Source organism: Somniosus microcephalus, unplaced genomic scaffold, assembly GCF_052327205.1.
Source record: "Somniosus microcephalus isolate GS21.2 unplaced genomic scaffold, FLI_Smic_1.0 unresolved_chr1, whole genome shotgun sequence".
In the NCBI taxonomy this organism is placed as follows: domain Eukaryota; kingdom Metazoa; phylum Chordata; class Chondrichthyes; order Squaliformes; family Somniosidae; genus Somniosus; species Somniosus microcephalus.
In genome coordinates this window covers 147,365,093-147,381,515 of record NW_028225179.1, presented here as the reverse complement: position 1 = coordinate 147,381,515, position 16,423 = coordinate 147,365,093, and the positions used below count along the sequence as shown (strand labels likewise).

The 16,423-nt window shown below is 44.5% G+C and overlaps 1 protein-coding gene across 1 annotated transcript; it reads right to left on the bottom strand.

The window, feature by feature from the left end:
• Positions 1–4,657: 4,657 nt before the first annotated feature.
• On the bottom strand, positions 4,658–5,907 carry LOC147096215 (tumor necrosis factor-like). The gene is made up of 2 exons (XM_085974120.1): positions 5,838–5,907; positions 4,658–5,232 (listed from the first exon to the last, which is right to left on the bottom strand). The coding sequence occupies exons 1-2, from the start codon at positions 5,887–5,889 to the stop codon at positions 4,823–4,825; spliced, it is 462 nt and encodes a 153-aa protein (XP_085830246.1). The 5' UTR covers positions 5,890–5,907; the 3' UTR covers positions 4,658–4,822.
• Positions 5,908–16,423: the final 10,516 nt, after the last annotated feature.

Here is a 16,423-nt window from a genome sequence, read left to right as displayed (position 1 = left end):
TACTATTTCCTCTTGGTGGGGGAGTGCAGAGCAAGGAGACATAATTTTAAATTAGTGGCTGGCCATTCAGGAGTGAAATCAGGAAACACTTCTTCACACAAAGTCGTGGTAGAAATCTGAAACTTGCTCCCCAATTGGCTGTGGATTTTGGGTCAATTGAAATTTACAGGACTGAGGTTGATAGATTTTTGCTAGCTAAGGGTATCAAGGGATATGGAGCAAAGGCGGATAAATGATGTTAAGATACAGATCAGCCATTGAATGGCAGAATAGTTTCAAGTGGCTGGATGGTCTTCTCCTTTTCCCATGCTCCTAATGTCTGGAAATTAAATGGACAAAAAATCAAGCAATGCACTCCTGCAAGACAAAGTTCAGCCCCCATGTCTCTTTTAAAAAGAGTGCCATGGGATTTTTCAAATGCACCTGAACAAACCAAGGCTTTGTTTAATAACTCATCTGCAATACGATACCTCCGACAGTGCAGCGCTCCCTCAGCCTAGATTATCATTCTTAAATTGGGATCTGGATTGAATGAGTGAAGAAAGAACTTGCTTTATATAGCAGCATTCATGACCTCAGGAAATCCCAAAGTGTTTTACAGCCAATTAAGTACTTTGAAGTGTCGTCACTGTTGTCAAGTAGGAAATGCAGCAGCCACTTGGTGCACAGCAAGCTGCCACAAACAACAATGAGATAATTACCAGATAATCTGTTTTGGTGATGTTGATTGAGGGATAAATATTGGCCAGGACACCCATATAATCATAGAATCATAGATTGGTTACAGCACAGAAAGAGACCTTTCATCCCGTCAATCCCGAGCCGGCTTTCTGCAAGAGCACTTCAGCTAATCCCACTCCACCGCCATTTCCCCGCAGCCCTGCAATTTTTTTTCCTTTGTGTACTTATCCAATTCCATTTTGAAAGCCACAATTGACTTTGCCTCCGCCACCCTTTGAGTCAGTGCATTCCAGATCCTAACCACTCGCTGTGTAAAAAAGTTATTCCTCATGTTGCCTTTGGTTTTTCTGCCAATCACTTTGAATCTGTGTCCTCTGATTCTCCACCCTTCCACCAATGGGAAAAGTTTCTCTCTATCTACTCTGTTTAGACCCCTCATGATTTTGAACCCCTCTGTGAAATCTCCTCTCAATCTTCTCTGCCCTAAGGAGAACAACTGCAGCTTCTCCAGTCTATCCACGTAACTAAAGTCCTTCATCCCTGGAATAATTCTCATATATCTTCTCTGTACTGTCTCTAAGGCCTTCACATCCTTCCTAAAGTGCGATGCCCAGAATTGGACACAATACTCCAGTTGAGGCCAAACCAGTGTTTTATTAAAGTTCACCATAATTTCCACAATTTTGTGCTCTATACCTCTATTTATGAAGCACAGGGTCATATATGCTTTTTTTAACCACTTCCTCAACCAGCCCTGCCACCTTCAATGATTTGTGTACATATACCCCCAGGTCACTCTGTTCATCCTTTAGAATTATACCTTTCAGTTTATGTTGCCTCTCCTCACTTTCCTACCAAAATGTATCACTTCGCACTTTTATGCATTAAATTTCATCGGCCACATGTCCGCCCATTTCACCAGCCTGTCAATGATTCTTGAAGCCTATCACTGTCCTCCTCACTGTTCACTATATTTCCATGTATTGTTTCATCTGCAAATTTTGAAATTGTGCCCTGTTCACCCACGTCCAAGTCATTAATATATAGCAAGAAAAGCAGTGGTCCTAGCACCGACACCTGGGAACACCAATGTATACCTTCCTCCAATCCAATAAACAACTGTTCGCCACTACTCTCTGTATCCTGTCTCTTGTCAATTTTGTATCCATGTTGCCACTGTCCCTGTTGTTCCATGGGCTTCAAATTTGCTGGCAAGCATATTATGCGGCAATTTATCTAACACCTTTTGGAAGTCCATGTACACCGTATCAACCGCATTGCCCTCATCATCCCACTCTGTTACCTCAGCAAAAAACTCAATCAAGTTAGTTAAACATGACTTGCCTTTAACAAATCCATGCTGGCTTTCCTTAATTAATCCACACTTGTCCAAGTGATTGTTAATTTTGTCCTAGATTATCATTTCTAAAAGCTTCCCCACGACTGGGAGAACTCCATTGCTCTTATTCAAAATAGTGCCGTGGAATCTTTTGCGTCCACCCGAGAGGGCAGACAGGGCTTTGGTTTAACATCTTATCCAAAAGATGGCTCCTCCAACAGTGCAGCACTCCCTCAGTACTGGCACTGGTGTGTCAGCCGGGATTGTGGACTCATGTCTCTGGAGAGGGACTTGAACTCACGCCCTTCTGAGTCAGAGGCGAGAGGTGTGAACCATTGAGCCAAGGCTGAGGAGAGTAACCTGTCCAAGATACAGCAACGGGAAACTGGAAAGATAAGAATTGTGTAAATTCTGAAAGCAGCCTTAAATACTGAGCTATTTCTGTCCGGCCAGTGAGGTTTGGTGAAGTGAGCGGGGGAGCTGTGCTGGTGGAACAATCAGTGAGCCAGCTGGTTTGGCCAAGAGAAAAGCAACTTGTGAATGGTGACATTGTGATGACTATCAGTCCCCTCCTGTCGATGTTGAAGATCGTACCCACCTTTAAATTCCTTTAATTCAGCCCCCATTGCCCTCTCAGGCCCAAGTCAGCAGTTTGTACAACTTATTGACTAAACCCAACACAGCAGATCTCCTAAGCTCCAGTAAGCAATTATCTCCTGCATCTATCTTCATTGACTTATGGAGTCGGGGAGGAATTTCCTACAGTTGGTTCTTTAATTAGAGGCATATCCAGAACTGTCATCTCACACAGCGACAACCCATGACCTGTAAAATTACACAGAGAAGGCTCCTAACCTGTCACCTCACACAGATTCACAATATACTGATACTCTCTCAGATTACTAATTTGCTGATCCTCTCTCAGATTCCCAATCTACGGACCCTCTCTCAAGTTCCCAATCTCCTGATACTCTCTCAGATTTCTAATCTGCTGATCCTCTCTCAGGTTCCCAATCGACTGATCCCCTCCCTCATATTCTCAATCTTTTGATCCCCCCTCTCAGATTCCCAATCTACTGATCCTCTCTCATATTCCGAATCTACTGATCCTCTCTCATATTCCCAATCTACTGACCCTCTCTCAGATTTCTAATCTGCTGATCCTCTCTCATATTCCCAATCTACTGATCCCTCTCTCAGATTCCCAATATACTGATCCTCTCTCATATTCTGAATCTACTGATCCTCTCTCATATTCCCAATCTACTGATCCCTCTCTCAGATTCCCAATCTACTGACCATCTCTCATATTCTGAATCTACTGATCCTCTCTCATATTCCCAATCTACTGATCCCTCTCTCAGATTCCCAATATACTGATCCTCTCTCATATTCTGAATCTACTGATCCTCTCTCATATTCCCAATCTACTGATCCCTCTCTCAGATTCCCAATATACTGATCCTCTCTCATATTCTGAATCTACTGATCCCTCTCTCAGATTCCCAATCTACTTATCCTCTCTCAGATACCTAATTTACTGATCCCTCTCTCAGAATCCCAATGACTAATCCTCTCTCAGATTCCCAATCTGCTGATCCTCTCTTAGATTCCCAATCTACTGGTCCACTCCCTCACACTGCCAATCTACTGATCCGTCTCGCAGATTCCCAATCTACTGATCCTCTCTCAGATTTCCAATCTAATGATCCTCTATCTGAATTGCAGGTTGTAAACTAATAAAATTCCTTCCCTCAACTGAAATCATTTTTCATGAAAAGCGCTGAATGGAAAACAATGTGCAATAATTAGACAGAATCATTTCATGTCATTAAAATATTTTATTCAATCCCATCCAACAGCTCACCAGTAAATAATATAAATAATATAAATAAATAATATAAATAATTAATTAATAAATATATTTAAATAATAACTTAAATCCGTCAGAAACATCCTAAACTTGACAGTATTTATGCCACTGAAAGACATCTTTAAAACAGATGTCACATTTTTCCACAAAACATATATTTCTGGCAATCCGCCACAATTAATATTCAACAGTTGAACATTCCAGATTATATTTTGGGGGACGATTTTCGTAGTGTTGTAGAATACTCTTTTTTCTTTTTAATTGGTTAAGTGTCGACCCATCACACTCTAGAAAAGTAGTATCCCGTGTAAAGATGACCAATCGGTTTGTAGAGGTGGAAAGCCAGTTGACTGCTGGGAGCTTGGCTGACCATCATCGCCAAACAGAAAACTCAGGGACTTTCGACCAATATCATCACTGAAGGTCCACGGAGATAGTATAGACATATTGGAACAGACATAGATGGCAAGGCAGAGCCCATACACTTCAAGGACCAATAACTGATCACACGGGTTAACCAGTCTGAATATCAGAACTGATTCCCCACTTGTTAGCTCTTGGGTTTGTCTAATTACTCTCTCCCTGAGGAGTACCAGCTTAAATAACATTAATAACAATAAATAGCAAGTAAATTAAGGAGATGCACAGAATCTCTCTGCTCAATAATGGTCTGTGTTGGCCGTGACCCTGGAATGGCAGAAGTGAAAGGTCAGTGTGATCACCCAGCACACTACCCAATCCTCCAACCTCAACACATTTGATATTTTCTCCCGCAACAAGTCTCTCAATAAAATAGCGGAGACATTAGTCTCTTTGTCCCATTAGTGCCGGATAGGACAATGTGCCCTGAACACTTTCCAATGTATTTCAATTGGAAGTTCTCGATCAGTCATCATTGCTCGTCATTCGCAAGAAGAAACACGGGCTCCTCACAACGCGAATATTCCAAAGAAGCTCTTTCCTTGGGCGGAGTCTACATATCCCAGCGCCTCCTCACTAACCCTGGAGAAGATCTGATCTCCCGCATCAAACTCAAATACAGCTCCCTGGTAGGAGGTCTTGTACCAGGGCTCTCCGTGTTGGCCGTAGTGGCAGGCCGACTTGGTGGCTTTCAGCAGCAAGGTTTCCTCCGGATAGCTCGACGAGAGCTTGGCGAGTTCGTGGCTCAGAAAGATGCTCTTGTCCCGACATCCCTTGCTGTAGAAGACCACCTGGGTGTAGACAAAGTACTGACCAGGGGTGGTGATGACCAGACTGTTGTTCCTGAACTCCACCCCCTCGGCGAAGGTGGAGTCCGCATCATTCTGCCAAATCACCTTTCCTTTGTGGGTTGAAGAAGCTGAGGGAAGAGAGAAAGGGAACATCGTAAGGATGGAATAAAGAAAAAAGACAGCTGGCATTTCTATCGCGCCTTTCACATCTCAGAACGTTCCTAAGCGCTTTACAGCCAATGAAATAGTTTTGAACAGTAGTCACTGCTGTACTGTAGGAAACACGTCAGGCAATTTGCACACAGCAAGCTCCCACAAACAGCAATGTGATAGTGACCAGATACCCTGTTCTGGTGCTGTTGATTGAGGGATAAATATTGACCAGGACTGATTGCTATCCAGTGAAATCTGTGCCATGTGAGAACAAGATTGGGTTTGGATCATAGGCTCACTGCAATGAAATAGCCCACTGCCACTCTCAGCTCACACATCAAGAATGAGCACTTTAGTGATGGGCTGAGACCTCCTGCCACCCGGGGATTCAGAGAATGATGCAGCACACAAGGAGACCATTTGACTTATCGTGCCCATGCCAGCTCATTGGTAGAGCTAGCCAATTAATCCCAATCCCTCTGCTTTTTCCCCAGAGCCCTGCAAATTGTTCCTCTGCTACAGTGGGAGTGGCTACCTTCAGGACACGGAGTTAATAATAACGTTAAGAATAGCCTCCTACCTGTCAGGTGAGCTGCGATTTTTCCCCTCGGGTCGTTCCCCACCTGCTTCATGAGAGGAGGCAGACCTGGAGAAGAAAGGCTGGACACTCAGTCGCTATCATGATGTACATGCAACAAAAACTGACTGACAACGAGAGAGAGAGAGATAGAGAGAGAGAGAGATAATGAGATTGATAGAGAGATGGAGAGACAGAGTGATAGAGAGAGATGGAGAGAGGGAGAGATAGAGATAGAGAGAGAGATGGAGTGAGAGAGATGGAGAGATAGATAGTGAGCTTGTAGAAAATATCAGTGCATAAGGGAGAATTTCTACCCAAAATTCACAAAAATATGCCCTGAATTCAGAAGTTTGAATGACGACCAAAAACTCCCATACAGACTAGGGGAACAGATTAATTGTGTAACCTTAGCGGCACACTATGTTACAGCTTGCCATAAACAGAGGGACAACCATTAAATCTAAGAAAAGAGTATATACCAATTATATGAATGTATATTTATACACTCAGGGATATATCTGTTTATACACTGTATGGATAGACCTGCGTTTATGTGTTCAACCATAAATGTTTTTCGATGCTTTGGCAACATAAGATGTACCTTGTCATGCCAATAAAGCGATTTGAATTGAATTGAATTGAATTGGAGAGAGAGATTGATAGAGAGAGAGATGGAGAGAGGGAGATATAGAGAGATGGAGAGAGCGATCGAGGTAGAGAGAGATAGCGAGCGAGAAATCGAGAAAGAGAGATAGATAGTGAGATTGATATATTGATAGGTATTGATGGAGAGACCTAGAGATGGAGAGATAGGGACATTGAAAGAGAGGGGGAAATAGAGAGACAAAGAGAGAGAGAGAGATTGATAGGGAGAGATTGATAGAGAGAGAGGGGGAGAGTTTGATATAGCTAAAAAGATTGATGGTGAGAGAGAGATTGTTGGAGAGAGAGCGATTGTTGGAGAGGGCACTCACCACTGTTAATAGCGACGTTTGCCAGGGGCGAATGATTCCCTAAATCCTGGAATCGGGCAGTCTCAGACTTCCGTGTTACCACCTTCAGACAGAAAACAAGGAAAGCGATTAAAATGTGAAGTTCACCCCAAATGTCCATGAAACACATGGCGACCTTCAGTACAAAGGTTCAAGCCGGATCTACAGGCAGCTTATGAGCATTACACAGAGACACTGGGGCTGTCCAGACTCGGGCTGACTCTCACACTCCACATTGACAGCAGAGAAAGAGTTTCTCAGAGCACTGACTGCTGCTCACGAAATCGCTCGGCTAAAGCGGAATGAAATGCAGGATTGAGGATTGAATCGCTGCATCTTGCCAATACAGAGCGCGCCCAGGTGTTGAGAGCAGCAAAAGTCAACACCTGGATCAACTGGTTAAACACAGATTATTGTTTCACAGCTGGAACAGCGGAGGCAAGCTCTGAAATAACTCCCCAGCTTTACACCACACTTAAAGCAGCCTCTCCGAGGACTGAAAGGAAACCGGGGAAAGGCAACACGGCGGAATTTGATCTCGCTTTACCAAGGTAGAGCTACGCACCTGGTTTGAAGGTAGAACTCCAAGTTGACAGAGTAAGAGGTAGGAAGACACAGCCAGCAAGCCCAGAACAGCCATCGCACAGAGAGCTGGCCAGAAACAGCTCCTCTTCGAGTCTGACTGTCTGACCAGAACCACTCCTCCATTCTCAATGTCCAGCATCTTCTGCTCACTACTCATGGTCTCAGGTGTCAGTCGGAGCTTTGTTGGGACCAGCCGTCTGTCTCTCAGCTCTCTCAGTGCTTTATGTCCCTGCAGCTACACACCAGCTCTATATAAAGATCAGGCCAACACCACCGGCAACCGTGATGCAATGGAGCAGGAAATACCCAGCTTAATGCTGCGGCAATTGGAAAAAACACAACTTCTCCTGAGCTGAGTGTGCTCATGATGCGAGCCCGGATCAGCCTAACTTTCACTCAATGTACAAATAGCCGGTCAGTTTCGCAAAGTTCTCCTGAAACTTTAACAAAACCAAAAGTGGACACAAACTCTGCCCCATTTGCTAAATGTATTTACACTGTACCAATAACTGCGTCTTTAATAATGAAAGAGCGAAAAAAGATAGAAGGTTATCAGGAGATTAAAATAAGTGAGATAAAAACGAAACAACTTTCATTTCTATAGTGCCTCGCACGACCTTTCAGTTTTGCAAAGCGCTTTACAGCCAATTAAATATTTTTTGAAGAGTTGTCACTGCTGTAATGTAGGAAACAGGAAAGGAGTTTGCGCACAGCAAGATCCCAGTAACATCAATGAGATAAATGAGTAGATCATCTGTTTTGATGATCTTGGTTGAAGGATAAATATTGGCCAGGATACAAGGTCAGGAAGGATATATCGGCATTGGAGGGATTGCGGCACAGATTCGCCAGAATTAGATCAGGGTTTACAGGGTTAAACATAAGAACATAAGAAATAGGAGCAGGAGTCGGCCATTTGGCCCCTCGAGCCTGCTCTGCCATTTAATGAGATCATGGCTGATCTGATCTTGGGCTCAGCTCCATTTCCCTGCCCGCTGCCCACAACCCTTCACTGCCTTATTGTTCAAAAATCTCTCTATCTCCATTATAAGGACAGCTTGCATAAACTAGGCTTGTGTTACCTTGAGTATAAGAGATTGAGGGGTGATCTGATCGAGGTGTTTAAAATGTTAAAGGATCCGATGGAGTAGAAACAGAGAAACTATTTCTGCTGGTGGAGGATTCAAGAACAAGAGGACATTGTGGCAGTACCACCGGTTGTCCGTTACATTGAGATACATAATTCCCTTTAACTTACCTTACTGTATGTGTCTGTTACTATACTCAGGCTTCTCTCCTGTACTCTGACGTCATGACATCAGAGCTCGGAACCTTCCAACAGTAGAGCTCGGAACCTGCTGGCAGTTGAGCTCGGAAACTTCTAGTTAGTCCTCGTGGAGTCCCCGCTGGGACAAGACCTATACCACGCTGCTCCTACAGTCAGCCATCTTACCTGCCATCTTACCTGATGTAATAGTCTGTTCCTGTAAATAAACAACTTGTTAATAGTTCGTCGAAGTCAAACTCTCTTATTTAGTGGCGATCTACACAAACCGCTTCATTGGTGACCCAACGATGTGAGTACGGGAGCTCATCAATTCCTACACTACAATTGGTGACCCCGTATCCGTGAACGATTTTCACGGAAGCAACGCGCAGCCTGACCCTCATCTTCACAGAAGACGACTGACGAACACCAACCGCTACATTGGTGACCCAACGACGTGAGTACGGGAGCTCATCAATTCCAACACTACAATTGGTGAACCCGTATCCATGAACGATTTTCACGGCAGCAACGCGTGGCTGAACCTCGTCTTCCCACAAGATGACCAACGCACAACCGACGAACAACCATGGTACAGCAACCGCCTCACTCCGCCAAAGGCGACCCCATCTTTGCGAACGTATTTGCAAGGTAAGCGCAGCCTGGAGCAGATCCCGTTTGACACGGACAAACCTCAAGCGGACCCCGTTTGTTCATTTTGTGAGCAATTTTCACAAAAGAAGCACGCCATGGAAGCACCAGCCGTTTTGCTGTCGCTACCGCAATCCAGGGAGCCACATTCTCCCTCGTGCTTTATACCGGTAGAAGCCCCGTTCGACAAGAACATCGATGCAGCGGCGACCACGCACTTGCTCATGGTCCCCATACTCGTCTATCCTACCGCCACACGGATCGTCCGCCTTTACGTCCACAGCGACAGCAAGCATAAATCTCTCCAAGCGTGGGGTACAGCATGTTCGGGCCCACCAAATCGGAGCACGCCCTGCGGGGATACCACGAGGACTCACCCCCGCAAAACATGAGGACCCATCCCTTGCGAACCACGAGGACCCATCCCTCGTGAAAAATGAAGACTCCTTCTCTGCCGACGATGCACCAGCCCTTCAGCCTGCTGGTTGTTTTACCTACTACATGATTCAGCGTGAACAAAAGGCGTGTCGCCCTCCCGGCTGTTTTCTCCTAAATCTACAACTGTTACAAGTGTTGCCGCCCTCCAGGCAGAGTTAACCCCTCCTGAAAGCAATAACAACCCGGACCATTGCCGCCCTTTCTCCAGTTTTCCCTTTAACAAACGCAAACATCTACTGAAGCTGCACACATCGAGGACGGGTCCAACGGGCATCCTGCAGCCGTGATCAACCACGTGAAAGTTGCTGGCCTCATCGATCACTGATCAATGCAGCAACTCTTCACCCTCCATTGTGTTAACGTCGTAGCACTATCGCACACACCGTTCTGCGTGTTCCAGCCTCCTGAACGTTTCGCTCAGCTGTCGGCGAGTTCACTCACCTCGCCTGTCAAGCCCTTCTGGAACGTTCATTTGGCGTTCCTGCAGAGTTCGTTATAACAAGGACTTGTTCCAACATCAACAGAGTCATCGCCCGCGTCCGCCCAACCTGCCCGTCACTCTGACAAGGCCTGTTGTTTTGCACGTCTCCATGGTCCTTCGCCTGACGGATAGACTTTATTCGCCATGACGCGTGTACGGATCCCCTCAGGAGCAGCATCTTCGGAACTCGCTCGCCAAGCCGAGACAGCACGACCGCCGAAACCACCAGCTCGTCAGACCATCTCATCCTTGGACTTTCATTAAAGTGAATTCTGGGGGGGCCTATGTGGCGGTACCACCGGATTGTCCCTTACATTGACATATATAATTCCCTTTAACTTACCTTACTGTATGTGTCTGATACTATATTCAGGCTTCTCTCCTGTACTCTGACGTCATGACATCAGAGCTTGGAACCTTCCAACAGTAGAGCTCGGAACCTGCTGGCAGTTGAGCTCAGAAACTTCTAGTTAGTCCTCGTGGAGTCCCCACTGGGACAAGACCTATACCACGCTGCTCCTACAGTCAGCCATCTTACCTGCCATCTTACCTGATGTAATAGTATGTTCCTGTAAATAAACAACTTGTTAATAGTTCGTCAAAGTCAAACACTCTTATTGAGTGGCGATCTACACGAACCGCTACAACATCATCTTAAAATTAGAGTGAGGCCATTCAGGGTGATGTGAGGGTGCACTTTTTACACAAAGGATAGTCGAAATTGGGAAATCTGTTCCCCAGAAGCTATGGATTCTGGGCGGCAATTGGAGCTCTCAAGACTGAGATCGACAAATGTTTGTTGGGTAAGGATATGGAGCAAAGGTGGGTAAATGGAGTTGAGATATAGATCAGCCAGGATCTGACTGAATGGCAGAACTGGCCCAAGGAGCTGAATGGTCTCCTCCTGTTGCTGTGTTCCTATGTTCCAGGTGATCTTGACCATGCAGTATTACTCTACATCTAGCCTGCGTTAACTCTTACCTGGGACAGTAATGACATTTCTTTATTTGTTCGGTGATGTGGGCATCGCTGGCAAGGCCAGCATTTACTGCCCATCCCAAATTGCCCTGGAGAAGGTGGTGGTGAGCTGCCTTCTTGAACCGCTGCAATCCATGTGGTGAAGGTGCTCCCACAGTGCTGTTAGTGAGGGAGTTCCAGGATTATGACCCAGCGACGATGAAAGATCGGCGATATACTTCTAAGTCAGGATGGTGTGTGACTTGGAGGGGAACTTGGAGGTGCTGGTGTCCCCATGCACCTGCTGCCCTTGTCCTTCTAGGTGGCAGAGGTCGCGGGTTTGGGAGGTGCTGTCATAGAAGCCTTGGTGAGTTGCTGCACTGCATCTTCTAGATGGTATACACTGCAGCCATGGTGCGCTGGTGGTGGAGGGAGTGAATGTTTAAGGTGGTGGATGGGTGCCAATCAAGCGGGATGCTTTGTCCTGGAGTGTTGTTGGAGCTGCACTCATCCAGGCGAGTGGAGAGTATTCCATCATGCTTCTGACTTGTGTCTTGTAGATGGTGGAAATTCTTTGGGGAGTCAGGAGGTGAGATATTCGCCACAGAATAACAGCCTCTGACCTGGGCGTAATGGATTAGCATCAGAAGGACTTTATCTACCTTTAACCCTTACAGTACTTCCCTAGGATTTGGAACGACATTTCATCCCAACTATAGCCTGATTCACCTCAACTAATGTAAGTTTCCTTTCTCTGACTCTCCCTTCTCCAAAAACAATGTTCTTCAATCTGCTTTCTAGAAATGGGGAAGTAAATTATTAATCAATGTATTTTTTTCATTTTACATGGTGAACAGTTAATTCCCAGAGAGCGAAGGAGTAAGTATGAAGCCTAACAGATCTTAGAGTTAATCCAACAGAGATACTATTTCCTCTTGGTGGGGGAGTGCAGAGCAAGGAGACATCATTTTAAATTAGTGGCTGGCCAATCAGGAGTGAAATCAGGAAACACTTCTTCACGCAAATGGTGGTGGAAATCTGAAACTTGCTCCCCAATTGGCTGTGGATTTTGGGTCAATTGAAATTTACAGGCCTGAGGTTGATAGATTTTTGCTAGCTAAGGGTATCAAGGGATATGGAGCAAAGGCGGATAAATTATGTTAAGATACAGATCAGCCATTGAATGGCAGAATAATTTCAAGTGGCTGGATGGTCTTCTCCTTTTCCCATGCTCCTAATGTCTGGAAATTAAATGGACAAAAAATCAAGCAATGCACTCCTGCAAGACAAACTCTTTTAAAAAGAGTGCCATGGGATTTTTCACATGCACCTGAACAAACCAAGCCTTTGGTTTAATGGCTCATCTGAAAGATGACACTTCCGACAGTGCAGCACTCCCTCAGCATTGCACTGAAATGTCAGCCTGGATTATCATTCTTAAATTGGGATCTGGATTGAATGAGTGAAGAAAGAACTTGCTTTATATAGCAGCATTCATGATCTCAGGACATCCCAAAGTGCTTTACAGCTAATTAAGTACTTTGAAGTGTCATCACTGTTGTAAAGTAGGAAATGCAGCAACCAATTTGTGCACAGCAAGCTCCCACAAATACAATGAGATAATTACCAGATATTCTGTTTTGGTGATGTTGATTGAGGGATAAATATTGGCCAGGACACCCATATAATCATAGAATCATAGAATGGTTACAGCACAGAAAGAGGCCTTTCATCCCGTCAATCCCGAGCCGGCTCTCTGCAAGAGCACTTCAGCTAGTCCCACTCCACCGCCATTTCCCCGCAGCCCTGCAATTTTTTTTCCTTTGTGTACTTATCCAATTCCATTTTGAAAACCACAATTGACTTTGCCTCCGCCACCCTTTCAGTCAGTGCATTCCAGATCCTAAACACTCGCTGCGTAAAAACGTTATTCCTCATGTCGCCATTGGTTTTTCTGCCAATCACTTTGAATCTGTGTCCTCTGATTCTCCACCCTTCCACCAATGGGAACAGTTTCTCTCTATCTACTCTGTTTAGACCCCTCATGATTTTGAACCCCTCTGTCAAATCTCCTCTCAATCTTCTCTGCTCTAAGGAGAACAATCCCAGCTTCTCCAGTCTATCCACGTAACTAAAGTCCTTCATCCCTGGAATAATTCTCATATATCTTCTCTGTACTGTCTCTAAGGTCTTCATATCCTTCCTAAAGTGCGATGCCCAGAATTGGACACAATACTCCAGTTGAGGCGAAACCAGTGTTTTATTAAAGTTCACCATAATTGCCACAATTTTGTACTCTTTACCTCTATTTATGAAGCACAGGATCACATATGCTTTTTTTCACCACTTCCTCAACCAGCCCTGCCACCTTCAATGATTTGTATACATATACCCCCAGGTCACTCTGTTCATCCTTTAGAATTATACCTTTCAGTTTATGTTGCCTCTCCTCGTTTCCTACCAAAATGTATCACTTCGCAATTTTCTGCGTTAGATTTCATCGGCCACATGTCCACCCATTTCACCAGCCTGTCAATGATTCTTGAAGCCTATCACTGTCCTCCTCACTGTTCACTATATTTCCAAGTATTGTGTCATCTGCAAAAATTGAAATTGTGCCCTGTACACCCACGTCCAAGTCATTAATATATAGCAAGAAAAGCAGTGGTCCTTGCACCGACATCTGGGAACACCAATGTATACCTTCCTCCAATCCAATAAACAACTGTTCACCACTCTCTGTATCCTGTCTCTTGTCAATTTTGTAGCCATGCTACCACTGTCCCTGTTGTTCCATGGGCTTCAAATTTGCTGGCAAGCATATTATGCGGCAATTTATCTAACACCTTTTGGAAGTCCATGTACACCATATCAACCGCATTGCCCTCATCAAACCAGTCTGTTACCTCAGCAAAAAACTCAATCAAGTTAGTTAAACATGACCTGCCTTTAACAAATCCATGCTGGCTTTCCTTAATTAATCCACACTTGTCCAAGTGATTGTTAATTTTGTCCCGGATTATCATTTCTAAAAGCTTCCCCACTACTGGGAGAACTCCATTGCTCTTATTCAAAATAGTGCCGTGGAATCTTTTGTGCCCAACCGAGAGGGCAGACAGGGCTTTGTTTTAATGTCTTTTCCAAAAGATGGCACCTCCAACAGTGCAGCACTCCCTCAGTACTGGCACTGGTGTGTCAGCCGGGATTGTGGGCTCATGTCTCTGGAGAGGGACTTGAACTCACGCCCTTCTGAGTCAGAGGCGAGAGGTGTGACCCATTGAGCCAAGGCTGAGGAGAGTAACCTGTCCAAGATACAGCAACGGGAAACTGGAAAGATAAAAAGTGTGTAAATTCTGAAAGCAGCCTTAAATACTGAGCTATTTCTGTCCGGCCAGTGAGGTTTGGTGAAGTGAGCGGGGGAGCTGTGCTGGTGGAACAATCAGTGGGCCAGCTGGTTTGGCCAAGAGTAAAGCAACTTGTGAATGGTGACATTGTGATGACTATCAGTCCCCTCCTGTCGATGTTGAAGATCGTACCCACCTTCAAATTCCTTTAATTCAGCCCCCATTGCCCTCTCAGGCCCAAGTCAGCAGTTTGTACAACTTATTGACTAAACCCAACACAGCAGATCTCCTAAGCTCCAGTAAGCAATCATCTGCTGCATCTATCTTCATTGACTTATGGAGTCGGGGAGGAATTTCCTACAGTTGGTTCTTTAATTAGAGGCATATCCAGAACTGTCATCTCACACAGCGACAACCCATGACCTGTAAAATTACACAGTGAAGGCCCCTAACCTGTCACCTCACACAGATTCCCAATCTACCGACCCTCTCTCAAATTCCCAATCTCCTGATACTCTCTCAGATTACTAATTTGCTGATCCTCTCTCAGATTCCCAATCTACGGACCCTCTCTCAAGTTCCCAATCAGCTGATACTCTCTCAGATTTCTAATCTTCTGATCCCCCCTCTCAGATTCCTAATCTACTGATCCTCTCTCAGATTCCCAATCTACTGATCCCTCTCTCAGATTCCCAATCTACTGATCCCTCTCTCATATTCTGAATCTACTGATCCTCTCTCAGATACCCAATTTACTGATCCCTCTCTCAGAATCCCAATGACTAATCCTGTCTCAGATTCCCAATCTGCTGATCCTCTCTTAGATTCCCAATCTACTTGTCCACTCCCTCACACTCCCAATCTACTGATCCCTCTCGCAGATTCCCAATCTACTGATCCTCTCTCAGATTTCCAATCTAATGATCCTCTATCTGAATTGTAGGTTGTAAACTAATAAAATTCCTTCCCTCAACTGAAATCATTTTTCATGAAAAGCACTCAATGGAAACCAATGTGCAATAATTAGAAAGAATCATTTCATGTCATTAAAATATTTTATTCAATCCCATCCAACAGCTCACCAGTAAATAATATAAATAATATAAATAAATAATATAAATAAATCAATTAATAAATATATTTAAATAATAACTTAAATCCGTCAGAAACATCCTAAACTTGACAGTATTTATGCCACTGAAAGACATCTTTAAAACAGATGTCATATTTTTCCATAAAACATATATTTCTGGCAATCCGCCACAATTAATATTCAACAGTTGAACATTCCAGATTATATTTTGGGGGACGATTTTCGTAGTGTTGTAAAATACTCTTTTTTCTTTTTAATTGGTTAAGTGTCGACCCATCACACTCTAGCAAAGTAGTAGCCCGTGTAAAGATGACCAATCGGGTTGTAGAGGTGGAAAGCCAGTTGACTGCTGGGAGCCTAGAGTCATAGAGTCACAGAGTTTTACAGCACTGGCTGACCATCATCGCCAAACAGAAAACTCAGGGACTTTCCACCAATATCATCACTGAAGGTCCACGGAGATAGTATAGACATATTGGAACAGACATAGATGTCAAGGCAGAGCCCATACACTTCAAGGACCAATAACTGATCACACGGGCTAACCAGTCTGAATATCAGAACTGATTCCCCACTTGTTAGCTCTTGGGTTTGTCTAATTACTCTCTCCCTGAGGAGTACCAGCTTAAATAACATTAATAACAATAAATATCAAGTAATTTAAGGAGGTGCACAGAATCTCTCTGACCAATAACGGTCTGTGTTGGCCGTGACCCTGGAATGGCAGAGGTGAAAGGTCAGTGTGATCACCCACCGCACTACCCAATCCTCCAACCTC

What these genes read in the sequence shown, in the direction of transcription:
- LOC147096215 (XM_085974120.1), bottom strand. Translation starts at nt 5,889, where the DNA reads ATGAAGCAGGTGGGGAACGACCCGAGGGGAAAAATCGCAGCTCACCTG. An exon ending in AATCGCAGCTCACCTGACAG is followed by an intron (nt 5,233 to 5,837) that starts GTAGGAGGCTAT and finishes CTCTTCCCTCAG; the next exon opens with CTTCTTCAACCCACAAAGGA.